Source organism: Cydia fagiglandana, chromosome 24 (genome assembly GCF_963556715.1).
Source record: "Cydia fagiglandana chromosome 24, ilCydFagi1.1, whole genome shotgun sequence".
Classification (NCBI taxonomy): domain Eukaryota; kingdom Metazoa; phylum Arthropoda; class Insecta; order Lepidoptera; family Tortricidae; genus Cydia; species Cydia fagiglandana.
Genome location: NC_085955.1, coordinates 1,976,624 through 1,996,079, shown reverse-complemented (window position 1 = coordinate 1,996,079; position 19,456 = coordinate 1,976,624). Strand labels below are relative to the sequence as shown.

The 19,456-nt window shown below is 37.5% G+C and overlaps 1 protein-coding gene across 1 annotated transcript; it reads right to left on the bottom strand.

Annotated features, from left to right (window-relative positions):
• Positions 1-1,437: 1,437 nt before the first annotated feature.
• LOC134676291 (uncharacterized) lies at positions 1,438-12,513 on the bottom strand. Its single transcript, XM_063534664.1, has 3 exons — positions 12,349-12,513; positions 2,859-2,949; positions 1,438-1,812 (listed from the first exon to the last, which is right to left on the bottom strand). The coding sequence occupies exons 1-3, from the start codon at positions 12,374-12,376 to the stop codon at positions 1,479-1,481; spliced, it is 453 nt and encodes a 150-aa protein (XP_063390734.1). The 5' UTR covers positions 12,377-12,513; the 3' UTR covers positions 1,438-1,478.
• Positions 12,514-19,456: the final 6,943 nt, after the last annotated feature.

The following is a 19,456-nucleotide window of genomic DNA, read 5'->3' as shown; positions in this document are numbered from 1 at the left end:
ATTCGGCCAGCGGAACTATACCTACATTTCGGTTTTTCAGGTGCGCATTCTGCAGGTTTGACCTGTTTCCTAGTGAACGTTCCCGCGGACTCATTTCTAGGTACGAAATGAGTATACGCGTGCAAGTCAGTGGAATGACTAATTGTTTTAAAATAATAAACAAATATGATTATGACCGTGTCTGTTTCTTAAATCCAATTTGTTTACTCCGAAATCAAACAATTTTACTATCCGGTATCCGGCCGGATAGTAGGTCACTATCCGGTATCCGGTAAATAATAGCCGGATAGGCCGGATACCGGATAGTAACCGAATATCTGGTGCATCTCTACAAATTATACACCTCTTCAAGAACTTATCTATTGGTGAAAAACTTTGAAAACTGCATATAAATCGCGAACATGCATACATACATACATACATACAGAGAGACGCAGCAGGGGACTTTGTTTTATAGGGTGTTAAGTATATGTAGTGATTGTAAGACACAGACAAAACATCCTCCAGACTTAGCATAGTCGCGCTACCCCCTCTGCCACGCATATACGGTAATTTTACTCCATGTTCGAGTCGAAAGTGTCTTAGTGTGACGTCCGTGTCTTTGAACGGACCAATCACGGCACGGGATTTCGCTCACCTCGTCCCGCGCACCCCCGCATTTTTGGCATCATTCGGTTGCATGAAATAATTGCTCTAAACTCGGTCTGGAGGATTCCTAGTCTATTTTGTAAGAATATATTATTAAAAGTGCAAATCATTTGATTTGCTATAAGATGCTATATGATTTTGATCAGGCGTTTTGTTTTACTCAATTCTCAATCCGCCGTATTCGAACTTCAAGATATTCACAAGAGACGACACGTACTAGATCCATTTTAGAGACGTTATAGTTTAGATATCAACTAGTTCCCTTTTACAGCGCAATTCGGGCAACCAATGTCACTTTTACGTTAGGTAGAGTAAGATATCTATTAGATGTGAATTGGATCTCTAAGTCATATCCTGTGGAAATCGTTCAAGAGTATCTTCAGAATCGCGAAAATGTCTAATTTGACAGGTTAGATCTTAAACATATCGTTATCGTACCTTGGTGATGTCTAAAAGATATCTAATAAATAGATGTCTATTTCAAAATCCGAATCGGGCCCAATGTCTGTGGAGCGGGAGGTGAGTTTTTCGGAACTTATGTACGAATTATCATTTGATATTTACCAGTCGCTTTTCGGTGAAGGAAATCATTGTGAGGAAACCGGACTAATCTTAATAAGGCCTAGCTTCCCCTCTGGGTTGGAAGGCAGTCGCTTTCGTAGAAGTGCCTACGTCAATTCTTGGGATTAGTTGTCAAGCGGACCCCAGGCTCCGATGAGCCGTGGCAAAATGCCGGGACATCGCGCGGCATTTCTTTTATATTATGTACCTATTGTCTCGTTCGTTTGTGCTTACGAATAAATGCTATTCTATTCAATAAAACAAATTAATCAAATCTTAGACCGTAATATATATTTAAAATAATGTTTTCTTCCATTTTCCTTCACAGTTGACAGCAATACATAATCGTAGTGCGTAAAATCATCATTTCCCTTGAAAATATTCAAAAAGTCAGTATTATTTCGTATCTTATCTTTTTTCTGTGCAATTAACAATCCATTAACAATGAATTCGTGGAGTGTTTGATTTTCTGTACTTGGCTGTGTTTCAACGATTCCGTTTTCAGAACTTGGCCGTGTTTCATGTTTATTTTCTGTCTGTTCTTTGGCACAGTTTTGGCATTTTTGGGTGTGGCTGGCGTTTTCATGAAGATTTGGAAGCGACCTGAAAAATATAATTAGTTATAAATGTAAGAAAAATCTTGTATCATATATAGGTAGTACAGTCCCCTGCAATAATATGTTACACCACGAAAGCCGCAAATATATCTGACACGATCTTATTTGCAGAGCCATAAGAGTGTGTCACATATTTTTGCGGCCTTCCAATAGTAACATTTTTATTTTATTTTTTATTTATTTTATTATTCAAATAAGTAACATAACATATGTGCACATGTACATTTGCCAAAGGAAGTGCTACCATCTACCGTTCTCGTCGGTACGTTTCCTTGTGCATAGCAGGTTCTGCCATCTTGTGGGCTACATCGGAAGCATAAATGACACATTTACGCCTCGCGCCAAAAATTTGACGGCTCCTGTGCTGCCCCCTATAGTTTATGCACAGGACTTATTTAGGTGTCACGTGCCTCTAGTTTTGTCACAGAATAAGTATTAATATTATCATACAGAACGGCCACGCCCCGCCCCGCCCCGACTCGCATTACCTCGCCCCGCGACTGGCCGCGACATGAATCTGGCGGACTTCTAGCGTCCTCTCAAGCGACTTACCCACACATACAATGACGCGTGTACACATGTGCCGCGCATATAAACGCAAATGATTTTTGATGTATGGCGTGTCCGCCCTGTGGCATTGACATGACATTCTTCTTCTTCTTCCTGGCGTTATCCCGGCATTTTGCCACGGCTCATGGGAGCCTGGGGTCCGCTTGACAACTAATCCCATGATTTGACGTAGGCACTAGTTTTTACGAAAGCGACTGCCATCTGACCTTCCAACTAGGGGAAACTAGGTCTTATTGGGATTAGTCCGGTTTCCTCACGATGTTTTCCTTCACCGAAAAGCGACTGGCAAATATCAAATGATATTTCGTACATAAGTTCCGAAAAACTCATTGGTACGAGCCGGGGTTTGAACCCGCGACCTCCGGATTGAAAGTCGCACGCTCTTACCGCTAGGCCACCAGCGCTCTTGGCCACCAGCGCTCAGGCATTGACATGACATTAATTAGTATATTTATTAATTACCTTGACAAGCTGAAGCTGGCATTGAACCTGCATACCCATCCGTCGAACTCCGTGAACCAATACTGCAGGCCTTCTGGCGACGTCAGCATATCTGTCAAAACAAATATTATTCACATATATTATTTATTAGTGCATAAAAACTTAATACCTAGAAACAATATAATACCATACCTAAAACATAATTAAATAACTAACCTACAAAACTTAAAAACGAAATCTAAAAATAAACATTATATGTTATTTATTACCCCTTTACCAGTGGGGAGACACTCCTGACTTCGGGAAAACTCGGCTCCGCTCGGCTCAGTTATTGCTCCGAGCAATTATTAGGGTTGACACTAGAGATTCAACGGATAATTGTTTGGCCGGATACCGGAGGCCTGACCATCGGCCGAATATCCGGTATCGGGCCGCCGAATATTCGGCCAGCGGAACTATACCTTCATTTCGGTTTTTCAGGTGCGCATTCTGCAGGTTTGACCTGTTTCCTAGTGAACGTTCGCGCGGACTTATTTCTAGGTTCGAAATGAGTGCGCGTGCAAGTCAGTGGAATGATTAAATTGTTTTAAAATAATAAACAAGTATTACGATTATGACCGTGTCTGTTTCTTAAATCCAATTTGTTTACTCCAAAATCAAGCAATGTTACTATCCGGTATCCGGCCGGATAGTAGGTCATCACTATCCGGTATCCGGCCGGGTAAAAAAATAATGACCGGATAGCCCGGATACCGGATAGTAGCCGGATATCCGGTGCATCTCTAGTTGAGACAAACTTGACGTCCCTTTGCGTGCATGAACACCGTACAGAAAGGAAACTTCCTACAAAACCGTAGTTTAACAGCGATTCAGGGTCGAATCGTGATATCCCTTCCTAACATACGGCATGCACTATCCCTTTCGACTATTTACGGTTGTCAACATTCAATTATCTTATCTGTGGTCGTGCACGCAAAAGGAGGTCAATGATGCCAACCTGTGCCAACCCTAGTAATTGCTCGGAGTAATGCTGAGCCGAACGGAGCCGAGTTTGCCCGAAGCAGGCGTGGCTCACTCCGCGATTTCGTCGCTTTGCTACAGGTAGCTAAAAGTACATTGACATCCGTTCGACCCCAATTTTGGGGTTTGCCATAAGCCGCGCGTGGCGCTGTCGCCACCTAGCGGCCATATCTGTGCTGATCGTGACAGACGCGTTTTGTTAGAGAGTGAGTCTTCTGTACCTAGTACTATTATTTATTCTGTGCCCGAAGTCAGGAGTGTCTCCCCACTGGTAATGGTACCCGCACACTTGAGCCATCTAGCGGACGCCCTGCCTGTGTCTGTCTGGGGCATCGTAGCTCTCATACGGATGAACCGATTTCGATGCTGTGTTGTCTTGCGGCGGTTCTTAGCTATGTTTGAGTAGATATTTATGCTAGCAACTGTTGAAGCAGTTGAGGTGAAAATAATAGCTATTTATTTTATTTCAACATTAATATTCTTATCTAACGTGACTATAACAGATATTTAAATCAGCACGACTGTAATAAAATCAAGATAAAGAAAGATTAAGGCAAGAACTAAAATTTCGAGCTTAGAAATATTAAATTTAAAGAGTATAGATTAAGGTGTATTTGGGTAATACCGAATGTCGGATAATTCCGAAATTCAGATGAAAATCACCCTTGATTCCATGATAATAAAAGTCTCATTTCGGAATTATCCGACAGTTTTCGACATTCGGAATTACCCGAGTAAACCTTAGTTATTTGTTTCACTCGGGGGCAAAGTTGTTGTTTAACCGCTCGTGCTAATATTGATAGCCGAGCAAGCGAAAGATTCCAAAATTGAACCACGAGCGTAGCGAGTGGTTCGAAAAATGGAATCTTGAGCGTTGCGAGGGTTTCAAAGCACGAGGGTTAAACAAAATTTGCCCCCGAGTGAAACACACAATTTTTCACCACACCAATCCGACCAAATACAAAAAGATACATTCGTATAAACTAACGGGTTATATTTTTTATAATATTTTGTCGACGTTAAGTTATAATTGTTGTTATATAATATAAACAAAACTAGCGTCATACGTATGTTTATTCCTTGATACAAAAACAAAGATAAAAACAAAAATAAACTGTTTGATAACCTTGTTTTTCCTTTGTCATCACAAAGATAAAAAAATATATATATACAGGATGATCTCTGGGTCGAGATCCAAAATCACTTTTTCCGACTCCGTAAATGATCCACATTATCATGTGGAAGTATTTAATTAAAAGATAACTTGTTATATTTTTCAAGTTAAATTCATCTTCAAATCAAGAGTGAACAGGCACCTTCTGGGCGAGCTCGCTCCATCGTAGGCCACGTCTACGCCTCGGCTAGTCTGTGGCCATGAGTAAGCCCATTTATATAAAAAAATCTTATACTAAGTAATCATGGTCACTCTATGGTTTTTGACATGCACTATATGGAAAGCGGCAAGACGTCACATTGAGTAGGGTGACCAAATTGTATAACAAAATGTTTTTTTTTCTACTTGTCATCTAAAAAATGGTGATAAAACTAATAAACAATAATTAACATCACTGGGGTCATTTTTGAATTCTGTATGATGTCTTGTTCTCTTATTTAATTACACAAACGGGTCTACCGCGATATAATTAAAACGCGAGAGTTTAAAGCGTTTTCTTGTTCTTTTGCTTCACGATCTCGAAATCACCCTGTAGTTTAACACTTGAAAGTCTTTAAGCTCTCGCGTTTTGTACACATATTTATTTACATATATTATCACGGTAGACCCGTTTGTGTAATTAAATATGCACCCTGTAGTTGTGTAGCTACTAAGTAGGTAAATATTGTAATCATAAAATAATCAGTTGCGATGCAAATAATTAAATAATCCATTATACAGTGAAACCTGGTTAATTGGCACCTGGATAAAAGGAAAACCTCAATAATTGCAACCAAAAGGCCGGTCCCGGTCCCTTGAGTCCAAAAGGCCTCTATAATTGAAATTTTGGAACCTCTATAATTGCAATTTAGATTTTAGTGCTTTTGGTAATTTTGCCTCTGTAATTGACCATATCGCAACTTAAGACCTCTATAATTGACACTGTGCTAAAAAAATCCGCTATCTCTCTCTCTCTCTCTCTCTCTTCCTCTTTGTTTTTTGCTCTTGTTTTTACCTCTATTACTGAAACGAGTCTTATCTATTACCTCTGTAATTGAAATAATGTAGTTGTAGACAGCAGAAACAATATTTTAATAGCAATGATCATTTTATTTATATCTCCATCCAGAATTTAATTTATTTATTGGGTATCTTTCACAGCCTGAAGTAGGTAAAATAGTTTTGATCAATAAAAAACAAAGTATGCTTTTTACATTCTAATAAAACTTTCTTGTACAATTCAAGGGAATTTTTTAAACCCAAATGATAAGAAAATGAAGTGGTAATTAGCTAATTAATGTAGTCTAAAAGTGCAAGTAACTATAGACAGAAGCAATATATAGACCAGAAACCCAGAACTTAAGCGTGTGAATCTACTTTAAATGGTTATTTGCACCTCCATAAAAGAAATTTGCCAGAACCCAACCTCTATTAATGAAAACCTCTATAATTGACAACCATTTTTTGAACCTCGTTAATTGACACGACCTGCTTAAATGAAAAACCTGGTTAATTGACAAAAACTGGCCGGTCCCTTGAGATTGCAATTATCCAGGTTCCACTGTACAATCGCTATCAGATAAATTGGAGCGCTGAGGTGCGCAAAAATATCTGAACACGCACTCTAACGCCTTGACAATAGAGCTCTTTCGATCCTAATCAGAGAATGAAAGTTTTTCATAGACTTTGTATGACGGTAATAGAATGGAAGGAACGAAAAATGTGTGGAAGTTTTGGCGCAGTTTTTTTTCCTACTAAATTAAGAGCCAACAGGAGTGGTCACTTCTCCATACAAACGTACTCGACTGTTTCCTCCATGGGTTTTGATGCTAGAGCAATGATTTTTTCAACACAGATTAATATTATCAATATCTGTGTCAGACCGTTTTGCTTTTTTTGATATTTTTGTTTTTTAAGGCGCTAGAGAGCCCTTCAAAATGGCCAAAATTGACTATGCCGCAATGAGAGGCGTAGTATTCAAAACTGATATCAATTAGCCAAAAAAGCAAAACGGTACGACACAGATAATTTCATAATCATTTAGATTTCCAAGTTTGGTTAGGATTGGTTAAATTTTGGAGGAGAAAACGAGTCGAGTATGAAACCTCGATTTTTGAGATTTTTACGCGGGATTTTTTGCCTTGTCCTTATCGCACTAGTTTTAGGCACCGCTTCACTTAGCGAGACGGGTATATTTACCTAAAATATTTAAAACTCAGCTCCTGTTTCGTATTAACCCGGGAATCCCGGTAAAGCCGACCACTGACTAACAGGCCGCCGGACGATATCGCCCTGTCAGTTAGAACAAAAATTTGACAGTTCCGAACAACTGACCGGCCGATATCGTCCGGCGGACTGTTAGTCAGTGGTCGGCTTAAGGGCATTTATTTGTGTGATGAACTCAGATATTTGTTCTTGAGTCATAGGTGTTTTCCCACCCACAGCACAAGCCTCCTGTGGGGCTTAGTCAATTTAAGTATGTAGGTACCTATGTACTATAATATTTATTTTAAAATGAACTTGTGATATTTAAATGAGGTCACAATGAAGTCCTTTCGCAGGGTCATATTTAATTAAAATCCGCAAGTCTGCTGTTAAAAATGCTACTCATTTCCTGTTTCCATTTAACACGTTCGCAACGGCAAAGAATTTTTAAGACTTTCCCTGGGCACGGCACAGGGTCTGTTAGATCCGATGCATGACTTTATTCTATGGCGTTAACGGGTCGATAATAACCGTTGGGTATTCTCTTAATTAATTGTTATTATCTACGTTTTTACGATGAATTATGCATATATTTTTTAAATAACATATTCTTTGATAGTCAACCTAGTCACTATTCAATTCGTAGGTAGATTCATTTTAAAATGAAAATGCTGGACAAAAAACAATTTGTCGGATCTCTTACACCCGATATCCGCACTGGCTGTTCAGATTATCGATATTTTTGTAGTGTTGGGGGTAGAAATAAAACATCGATATCGAAAAATATTAATTTTAATATGGTGAATAGACTTATGTGATACCTACTAAAGACGATATTGCAACTAGTGAACAATTTGATGGTGTAGGTAGGTGGTAGGTTGATGGGCTTGTGTAAATATTATTGGCAGATATGTTACGCTTACCAATAATTATCCTCCTGGCAGTTACATCCTCTTTTTTCTTTTTAACCGTTTCATGTTCGTTTTCTTGTTTTTCACTAAAAAACAATGTTTTTCTCGATCGCTTCATGATCGATAATTCACTAATTGTCACACCCACACACTTGGACTGCACTAGCTCAACTAGACTTTCATCTAGTACGGCTATCGGGTCATCGGGCATCGGATCTTGACGACCCGTTGGCCGTACCAGATGAAAAAATTTTTCGCCCTGGTCGGCATGGGGTCGAAAGTAACCGATACGTATTTTATTACCTATATTGCTTATATTCCAGTAGACATTGTCAAAACACTACCTATCCTTTTTTTACTCTTGCTACATCCAGAGATATCTATCCCGCACCAGCGTACGGAACAGCAAATTATCTCTCGCACCGAAGGAAAGTTCTACAACGGTTACATTCGACCCGATGCCGTAGTGAACGTGTTAAGGGCGTTGGAAATTAATGTCGTGGATTTAAGTATGAGCTATTTTTGTGAATTTATATGTATGTCAGTCTTAAAAAAACTTATTTTATTAAACAAAATCGAGCCGGTAATGGATTCACATGTCTCATCATGTGTTATAATGAAAATGGGAAAACGTAAAGAGAGTAGGTACTAATGGGTCAAACAGAAAACTGTGTTACGTCTTTCCTGTAGACATACACAAGAGTTAAGGGCTATAAAGGTTAATTTTCTTATTTAACCCTTATGCACGTGAAAAGGTCCTCCTTTTATTTAGAGAACTATGATAAAATCATTAGGTACTTACATGCCCACAAGCTGTTAACTATTGCCTATAGGAGAGAAAACTAGTGTGTTCGCGCGAACTGTACATTTTTCTCATGGAAGGCATTTTCAGGGAAGGCGTAAGTTTAAAACACAAAAATCACCATATGTATGCCTTTAAGATTTGAGGAGTTCCGTCGATTCCTCATGGATCCCATCATCAGAACTGGATTTTGACAAAAACGGGACCAATCTGTATGCATATACATACAATCAAAAAATAATTTTCAAAATCGGTCCAGTAATGACGGAGATATGGAGTAACAAACATAAAAAAAAAAATAAAAAAAAAAAAAAAAAATAAAAAAAAACATACAACCGAATTGATAACCTCCTCCTTTGGGATTTGGAAGTCGGTTAAAAATAAAAAATATTCGCCGAATATTCGGCACTATAGCCGAATTTTTTTTTTCAATCCGGAGGTCGCGGGTTCAAATCCTGGCTCGTACCAATGGGTTTTTCGGAACTTATGTACGAAATATCATTTGATATTTACCACTGTATTTCCGGTGAAGGAAAACATCGTGAGGAAACCTGCATACGTCTGCGAAGAAATTCAAAGGTGTATGTGAAGTCTCCAATCCGCATTGGGTTAGCGTGGGGACTATAGCCCAAGCCCTCTCGCGCATGAGAGGAGGCCTGTGCCCCAGTGGCACATACATAGGTTGAATTGTTATATTATATATTAGCCGAATAATTCGGCGGAACATTGGAAGACTTGTCGAATGCGTAATAATTGCCGAATATTCGGCCCATCTCTGGTTTAGATAAATGTATAGGCACGGTAACAGTATAGAATGACGGAATCAGAGTTGACTTTTAACTCGTTTGTAAACTGGTTTAATAACTTCATACAAGGTCCGTGTGTTGCAACTTCGCTATCTCACAAACATATCTAAAGATCAAACTGTCATAATAGAAACTGGTATTTTAACCGTGTTTAATTATTCTTATGGTTGGTGAAACTATCAAAGAGAATAGATAGTATAGAGGGCTATTATTGCCAAAGTAGATTTTGTAGTCACGGTACATTTACTGCCATCTATCGACACACGATTAAAACTTAAAATAAAATGTAAATCTATAAATTAATCAAAATATGTTTACGGATAAATGATTTTTAATTTTTATTGTTCCATATTGACCCATGTTCTTTCACTGATATGTGTTAAAATTGTTAAATATCAAACGGTTTCAACGCCATCTAGCCGAGAATAGCCCAATGGTATATGGCGCCATCTATTCGAGAATGATTTTTTCTTGATTTCCGAGGCACGTTTTTTTCTTAGACTTTATTTATTATATATATATATTTAACGGGTCGTGCACGCAAAAGCAAGTCAAGTGGTGCCAACCCTAATAATTGCTCGGAGCAATGCTGATGCTGAGCCGAGCAGAGCCGAGTTCGACCGAAGTCAGGATCCGAGTGTTCGATTGATGGCCATTTTTGGTATGGAACCCAAAAAAGCGAGGGCATGTGTAGGTAGGGTTGCCATATGGAAGAATAAAATGTCCTGATAAAAATCCTGACATCACCCTAAAATCCGGACATTTCTTGTAACAGAGATTCGGCGTAGCTTGAACGACGCCCGGCGGGGCGCTGCTCTCTGCGGTGTACTGCATCGTTGAAAGTAATATTATTGTTTTCGTTGATTACTTACTAATAATTTTATGTATTCTTTCATTCATGAAAACTGTGTTAAAAAAAATGTATAAGGTCATTCCTTAAAATTCGGATACTTGCCAGTCCGGCCGCAATTCGGACAAAAGGTCAAAAATCCTGACATATCCGGACAAATCCGGGCGTATGGCAACCGTATGTGTAGGGCAAAGTCTCAAAACATGATGACGTCAAAAGTCATTGACGCCATGTTTTTATTTTAATTTGCGTTGGTGCCAGATAATGTAAATAAGAAATAACAAAAACAAGATTTGGGTGATGTTATCTAGTGATTATACCGGTGTGTGTATGTTTTTTATCCACTGCTATTACTTTGACACAATTTGTATACAGTACCGTCTTTACCATAAGGACACACGGGGCCTGTCCCCACGGCCCCCATCCTCGGGGGGCCCCGAAGGACAGACAGTAACAGTATACATATTTGGTTACCCATAATAAATAGAAGATCGTATAAAAATGTTAGTATAACCTTATAAACCTTGGGACCGTGGGGGCCAAGTGCGCGTCGGCTATATAAAGATCTATCGACGCGCCTAATAGAGGCCTCGGGTGACCAGAGGCCTGGCCAGTATTTCGCACAGCGCATTAGCTTAGCTATAGCGAGGAAATGCGGCCAGCCTTTTGGGCACCCTGCCCGTTGACGGCGATTTAGGCCAATTTTTTTACCTGTAGGTATGTTAAGTATTTAGTATTAAGTTTTATTATGTTGGCTTTTGATTATTTAATTTAGTTTTAATAAATAAATAATTACACATTTGTATACAATATTTAAATAGTTTTATATTTAGGAGAGTGGTTGCCATTTCCATGTTTTAGAGTTAGACCAAGAAAAGTCTGCAACGATTTTGATAGCACACGCAGTGTAAGTGTTATTTTAAACATCAAACTTCCATGAAATTATGACGTATAATTAACACTTGCACTGCGTGTGCTGTCAAAATCGTTGCAGACTTCTCTTGGTCTAACTTTAGTTACCTATTTGTGACGTTTTCTATGAAAAGGGACCTTATTGTCGATGGCGCTTACGCCAATATTAAAGATGCTCCGATATAAATACAATGCCGCGCGACGCTGTGCAGCGTAAGCGCCATCGACAATAAGGTCCCTTTTCATAGATAATGCCCCATTTATTTACTTTACCTACGAGTATGTATGTTGGATAGTCTCTAAAATGTATGCTATAGATTTTAGGAGTGCGTAATGAACAATGAAGTTTGTCTGTCCGTCTGTCTGTTTGTCCTCCGTCCGACTAATTTGATACATGTTTACAAAGACAGACTATTGTGCCAATAAAACTTATCAAAATTGTAAACATGCTATTTTTTTACATACCTAAATATTTAATTAATGTTTCCTTAAAACAACCACATAAAATAGACGATAAAATAAAATAAGTTTACAAGTCAATGACACCAAAAATAAAACATTATATTAAACACGAAAACCTCATTTAGATTAACTTTACTTCAAGTTAATGGCATGTATACTTAGAATCAAAGAAAAAAACTTAAATATATCTAAATTAATTAATAATCTTTACTTTTTTATTTGTTATAAGTACAATAGGTAAATGTTAAAAAAAAACTTTAATGCTACATCAAATATTTCATTCTAAAAGACCTTCGTGAGCTGTACTGGGTGCAAACTTGCAAAGGTGCCCATCACATAAAACATTTTAGACTAAAATCACTTAAAATAAATGAAAAAAAAAAAACTTACTATAAATATCCAATTCCATTTCGCGCATCACTCGCGTCCGCTGTGCGTTTGAAAAAAAAAATCACAATAATGATTGTTATTGTTAATGAACAATTAACGTTAATAATTGTTATGACAATAACGGTGCGGGTTCGTGTTCCTCGAGATATAAACAAACTGAGCGAACGATAGCGAGAGTTCAACGATTAATCGGTAGTGATGTTATCGATATATCGATAATAATAAATAGAGACGCCACATGATAATACTAATGAATGTTATGAATTATTTTATTTTATAAGGCCTACGTAAGTGTATATATCAAAGAATATAATACTGATTCCGAGAGAGTGACCGAATATTCGACATTCGGACACTCTCTCGGCCGAAGCACCGAATATTCGCTATAAAATGCGTACCTACATTTTTATTGACATTTATAATGAAAACTGTTCCCCAAAATAACACAATGTTTCTTAAGATTTAGTTTAAGTTATATTTTATTTAAAGAAATCCAGCCCACAATAAAAATAAAACTAATTACAATATACAAATTTATTTTCTATTTATTTTACTTCCTTTGAATACAATTTTAACATTACAGCATGTTGTTCGTCAGAGTAGGAAACGATTCCTCCGTACTAGTAAAAACTGTATGACGGCAGGAAGCACCACCTCTCCCGGATCACATTTAATCTATCTAAGTCTAGACGCAGTATACATAGCATTTATACATTACTAGATATTTAAATATATGTATCATTATAAAAGTTAAAGAAAAAAATTGTTATGGCTCATAATTTCAATTTTATTTCTCTTTCTGCGGTTATTATGTATGTTAACATTATATACCTACTCATTAATGAACCTCCAGGTCTGTTTCTTAAGTATGTTAAGTACACTACATTGTACTAAAAATCCATTTGTATTATGTGACTGTTTGTGTTCTAAATAAATAAACAAAAAAAAAACACAAATGCTCAAAAACAAATTATTCGTAGGTATTTAAAAACTTCCCAAGAATACATTGAGTATTCATCGATAATTTATCGACAATATGTGCAGCCCTAGCGCTCGTAACAGCCGTGTTGCAGTTGCGTGCGATCGACTCCCGCGCTGCCGTCAAATAGCAAAACGCTACAAGTAAAAAATAAATAAAAATGCATTAAAACCAAATTATTACTTTGCTAATCTGCGAAAAGATAACGTGCTAGTCAATCAGTGCTAACCCGTTATACTTACCTGTGTATTTTTTACATGCAATTAATGTTCCCACACTCCCACCGCAAGAATACATACACAAATAAATATAAAAAACCGGGCAAGTGCGAGTCGGACTCGCGCACGAAGGGTTCCGTACCATAAAGCAAAAAAAAAACGGGAAAAAATGCAAAAAGAAAACGGTCACCCATCCAAGTACTGACCACGCCCAACGTTGCTTAACTTCGGTCAAAAATCACGTTTGCTGTATGGGAGCCCCACTTAAATATTTATTTTATTCTGTTTTTAGTATTTGTTGTTATAGCGGCAACAGAAATACATCATCTGTGAAAATTTCAACTGTCTAGCTATCACGGTTCGTGAGATACAGCCTGGTGACAGACAGACGGACGGACGGACGGACAGCGAAGTCTTAGTAATAGGGTCCCGTTTTACCCTTTGGGTACGGAACCCTAACAAACCACCACGAACAATACTCGACACGTGTTTCGCCTCTCTACGAGGCATCCTCAGGAGATGTTGACGGTCTTTTCGCGGGTTAGCAAAATAATATTTTTAGATTTAATTGAATATTGATTTCCGCAAAGTAACGCCTGATTCTATTCACTAATAAAAATGCAATTATGAGTATATATATTTATAAATATATTTTTTATTTAAAATGTTGACATTCGGTTACCGCATTAGTTTCTCATGAAATACCTACACCCGCTGACCACGAACGCTGTAAAGGGTTCGAAACGTCGGGATGTAGTATTATGAATTCAATATACGTGATATAATCCGTTTCAATAGTTTTGTAAAATTATGATTTATGTTGTATGTATTTAAATACTTACTTACTTACTTCGCTGGCTCATCGACCCGAAGTGGATCTTGGCCTCCGACACTAGATTGCGCCATTCGGTCCTTTCCTGTGCGATCTGACGCCATTCAGCCGCTTGCATGCCACACAGGTCTTTCTGGACCTCGTCGATCCATCGACAATTCGTCGGTTGTATTTAAATCGTCACAGGTATTAGATATTGCTTTTATGTGACTGCTACATAATGAGAGGCATTAAAATACGAGTGTGGGTTTAAGAAACGAACGTTAGTGAGTTTCTTAATAGGATCACACGAGTGTTTTAATGCCTAATTATGTACAGTTACATACACTACTTTATCTAAACACATACTTAAAACTAACTAAAAGATAAACTGTACGTCAAATGGCGGAGAATGAAAACTTTTTTCACGCATGTCACACATCCGTAGTTTTTTTTAATTCCTAAACAAAAGAATGAAGTCCCTATTCTCATGTCACTCGAGATCAAATATCGTGCGGTTTATATTTAAAAAACATACTAAATTGACGTTTCGTATCGATAACTGTTTTAATATCTATGGGTACTAGAATAGAGACCTACTTGAGTTTTGACTGCTGTTCCAAATTTAAACTCATAAGCTACAAAAATCTATAACGTTATGTACATTAAAGTACAAATTTTTCTACTACCACAGATAAGGAAGTTCTCATAGTAAAATTGGTTGTAATAAAGCTTGTCATTTCCTACGGTTTCTGAACGCATTATAGAGCACTAATGACATGTGTGTAGATAAACTACTATTAAGCGATAGGACCGATTGTGTTACCACTGTTACCACCACAGATTGTAATTTGTGCTATTAAGGTATGCAATATAGGGTACATAAGTAACTAAAGGTTGTCTGGATGACATCGCTCTTTAGCGATAAGACCGCCTTTTGTTGCCTCTGTCTTCATGTAAGACATTAAGTAAGTATTATGCATGTCTCTCTGTATAAATGTTTTATTGAGGTTGTACATGTGCAATAAAGAGGATTTGTATGATATTGTATTGTAATTTCCATCTTTGTAACAAAAACATACCGTTAACCTTTTGTTAGCCAATGACGGATATATCCGCACCGTACGTCCAACGCCAAGACCGATTAATCTGTCACAGAACACAGAGCAACATCGACCTACGTGCATATATATAAAGTTCAACTTCATATACATATATGTGACAGTTTTTAGGGTTCCGTACCCAAAGGGTAAAACGGGGCCCTATTACCAGAGATATATATAACTCCGTATAAGATAAATAAAGTCTAAGAAAAAAACGTGCCTCGGACGGCCAAGGAAAAGTCATTCTCGAATAGATGGCGCCATTACCTTTGGCCTATTCTCGGCTAGATGGCGGTAACGACACCGTTTGGTATTTAACAATTTTAACACATATCAGTGAAAGAACATGGGTCAGTATGGAACAATAAAAATTAAGAATCATTTATCCGTAAACATATTTTGATTATTTTATACATTTTCAATTTTATTTTAAGTTTTAATCGTGTGTCGATAGATGGCAGTAAATGTACCGTGACTACAAAATTGACAATGACAGGACCCCTCTATACTATCTATTCTTTTTGCTATTACTAAGACTTCGCTGTCCGTCCGTCCGTCCGTCCGTCCGTCCGTCTGTCACCAGGCTGTATCTCACGAACCGTGATAGCTAGACAGTTGAAATTTTCACAGATGATGTATTTCTGTTGCCGCTATAACAACAAATAGTAAAAACAGAATAAAATAAAGATTTAAATGGGGCTCCCATACAACAAACGTGATTTTTGACCAAAGTTAAGCAACGTCGGGAGTGGTCAGTACTTGGATGGGTGACCGTTTGATTTGCTTTTTTTTTTTTTTGCATTATGGTACGGAACCCTTCGTGCGCGAGTTCGACTCGCACTTGCCCGGTTTTTGTGTTTGACACGGCGTTGAAAAGGTTGATTAATTAATTCCATAATTAATAGTAAATCTACCCTACCTACATATGTCTTACCTAACCCTTTGCCTGTATTACTTATGATTGTTGTAATAAATGCTTTATGGGTTAATAAATAATTGAACATAATTAATAGTAACTTAAGTATGTTAAAGTTGCAAATATGGAAATTCCGTCCTTATGCTATTTTTTATAGGTACAATCGCCCACACTGTTAACTGACAGTTCGTAAACCTTATTACAAGAGGCATAAGTGCCACCGATGGACAGTTAAGATTATTGCTTCGAACTATTATGTAGTTAATAATCTTTGTATCCGCACTAATTACGTTATTACGATAATTACCATACATATCTTGAAAATACAACAAAAGAATTGCCTTAAGGCACAGAATAAATAATAGTACTAAGTACAGAAGACTCACTCTCTAACAAAACGCGTCTGTTACGATCAGCACAGATATGGCCGCTAGGTGGCGACAGCGCCACGCGCGGCTTCCCAAAATTGGGGCCGAACCGATGTACTTTTAGCTACCTGTAGCAAAGCGACGAAATCGCGGAGTGAGACACGCCTGCTTAAGGGTAAGGTTAGGTTAGGCTAATCTTTGCAAAATAGTATTGAAACGGGTCACCATATTATATCCTCTAGCCGCCCAGAGACCTATAAAAAGGGTCCCTTGTTCCGTTCTAATTTGAACTTTGTGTTGACAAAATAAAATTTCATTTTGCTTGGCAAGGTTTGACGTATGGGCGGCTAGAGGTTATTTAAAGTATGAAATTCGATATACAAATTAACCGGTTTCCAATGCCATGTCTAAAAAAAACACAAATGTATAAGTTACATCATTTTGCTATTTGACCGTAGTCGCTTGCGCATGAGTTGCGCATTTGCGCAATACAACGAACACAGCTGAGAACAGCTCGAGCACTTTCTGTGAGGCACAAGTAATATTTTTTTAAGGTTCCGTACCCAAAGGGTAGACATGGGACCCAATTACGGAGACTCCGCTGTCCGTCAGTCCGTCTGTCTGTCACCAGGCTGTACCTCACGAACCGTGATAGCTAGACAGTTGAAATTTTCACAGATGATGTGTTTTTGTTGCCGCTATAACAACAAATACTAAAAACAGAATAAAATAAATATTAAGTGGTGCTCCCATACAACACGGGTGATTTTTGACCGAAGTTAAGCAACGTGCAGCTAGTTTGGTCTAGCGCTCCGGGTGCATTCGGCAGACGTGCCCTGCTCATATTCTATATACATATTATTATTAATATGTATATATTCAGTTAATATCAATCGATAACTTGGAAGTCACTAAAACAATAGAAAAGGAGGATGGGCAGATTTGTATGGACACTGGCCTATGAACCAATAAGAATACCATTGGAAAGGTTTTTTTCATATACCTACTCCATTTTTGTTTGACGAGACTTGTCAAATCTCTGTTTATAAAAAATTATGACAAAAAAGAAATAAGAATAAGAAACCGAATATATAACTAAAATATCGTGACACCAAATCATCCACAATAACAAAACCTTAATGATCTGCGACACAGGAACTTAACATCGAAAAAATCTATACAGCTACGTTTATATTCACGGCTCACACTACTTTTTGCGGTGACTATCTGCCATAGTAAAAGTTTTAGAACTTAAAATAAGTTATCCAGTAACATATAATAAGGAATGGAATTCCTTGCCGGCGTCTATATTTCCGTGTTCTTATAACCCGGCAACCTTCAAATCAAGAGTGAACAGGCACCTTCTGGGCGAGCTCGCTCCATCGTAGGCCACGTCTACGCCTCGGCTAGTCTGTGGCCATGAGTAAGCCCTTTCATAATAAAAAAAAAAATATAGCTTGTCCTTATTGGTCAATAGGCCAATTAGCCCACCCTCCTTTGTAATAGGTATTTACATTAAGACGTAAATAAATAATAATTAATATGTTTACTTACATTTAGAAACCAATTAGCAGGTTCTCGAAAAAATAATTTAATTCCGTATTGAAATTTGACATTTTTAATATTGTTTTTGTATGTTTGTTTTTTTGTGTCAGCGACAGATTAGGACAGTATTGTTTAAGTATGTTTAAAAATAAATTGTTTGAATAATTACTAATAATACCTACTCGATGTATAAAAATAAAGGGCATTGGAATACATTTTCTAGAAGTATTAAAGTTGAACAACATCACACAAAACGATAGGTCAAGTAAATGTCATACTGCCGTATTCGAACTTCAAGATATTCATAAGAGACGACACGTACAAGATCCATTCTAGATACGTTATAGTTTAGATATCAACTAGTTCTCTTTTGCAGCGCAATTCGGGCAACCAATGTCACTTTTACGTTAGATAGAGTAAGATATCTATTAGATGTGAATTGGATCTCTTAAGTCATATCCCGTAGAAATCGTAAAAGAGTATCTCCAGAATCGCGCAAATTTCAAATTTGACAGTTTAGATCTTAAACATATCGTTATCGTATCTTGGTGATGTCTAAACGATATCTAATAGATGTCTATTTCAAAATCCGAATCGGGCCCATAGTAAACATGTGTAGTAATGTACTTAATGTATGTATTCTTTATTCTTTATTGTATTGCAGTCATGTTCATAATTACATTAGGTGTTACAATTTGTGGATAGTAGGTACATGACACCCTGTAAGGGCATTCAATATATCTTAAGTCTAGGTATTAAGTATTTAGTACATGCATGCATCTTATACCAATAGCAATAAAATCTATATTCATAATTTTAATATCTTAATAATGTAAGTAGTGTATGTTATGTAGCAGTAAACTTGTATTTTTTTTTAGATATTTAATTCAGGCAACAAGGCCCATATTACAAATACCATACAGACTAACATACATATGTATATGTATTTTCATGTAAGTATGTGTATATATGTTTCGGGGGAGGGCCAGGCCACGGGCACGTCAAATGTCAGATAAACGTCAGTCCGTACATTGTGTATGATCATTGGCCGCCTATTTTCGACAGACGGGAACGCCTGTTAATGGAATAGAGAAAAAAACCGGCCAAGTGCGAGTCGGACTCGCGCACGAAGGGTTCCGTACCATAAAGCAAAAAAAAAAAACGGAAA

Bases quoted from the DNA above. Each gene is read 5' to 3' on its own strand.
- LOC134676291 (XM_063534664.1), bottom strand. From the start codon at position 12,376: ATGCGCGAAATGGAATTGGATATTTATA. The intron at 2,950-12,348 runs GTAAGTTTTTTT...TTGTTTTGACAG, and splicing joins AATGGAATTGGATATTTATA to ATATGCTGACGTCGCCAGAA. The intron at 1,813-2,858 runs GTAATTAATAAA...TATATTTTTCAG, and splicing joins GCCAGCTTCAGCTTGTCAAG to GTCGCTTCCAAATCTTCATG.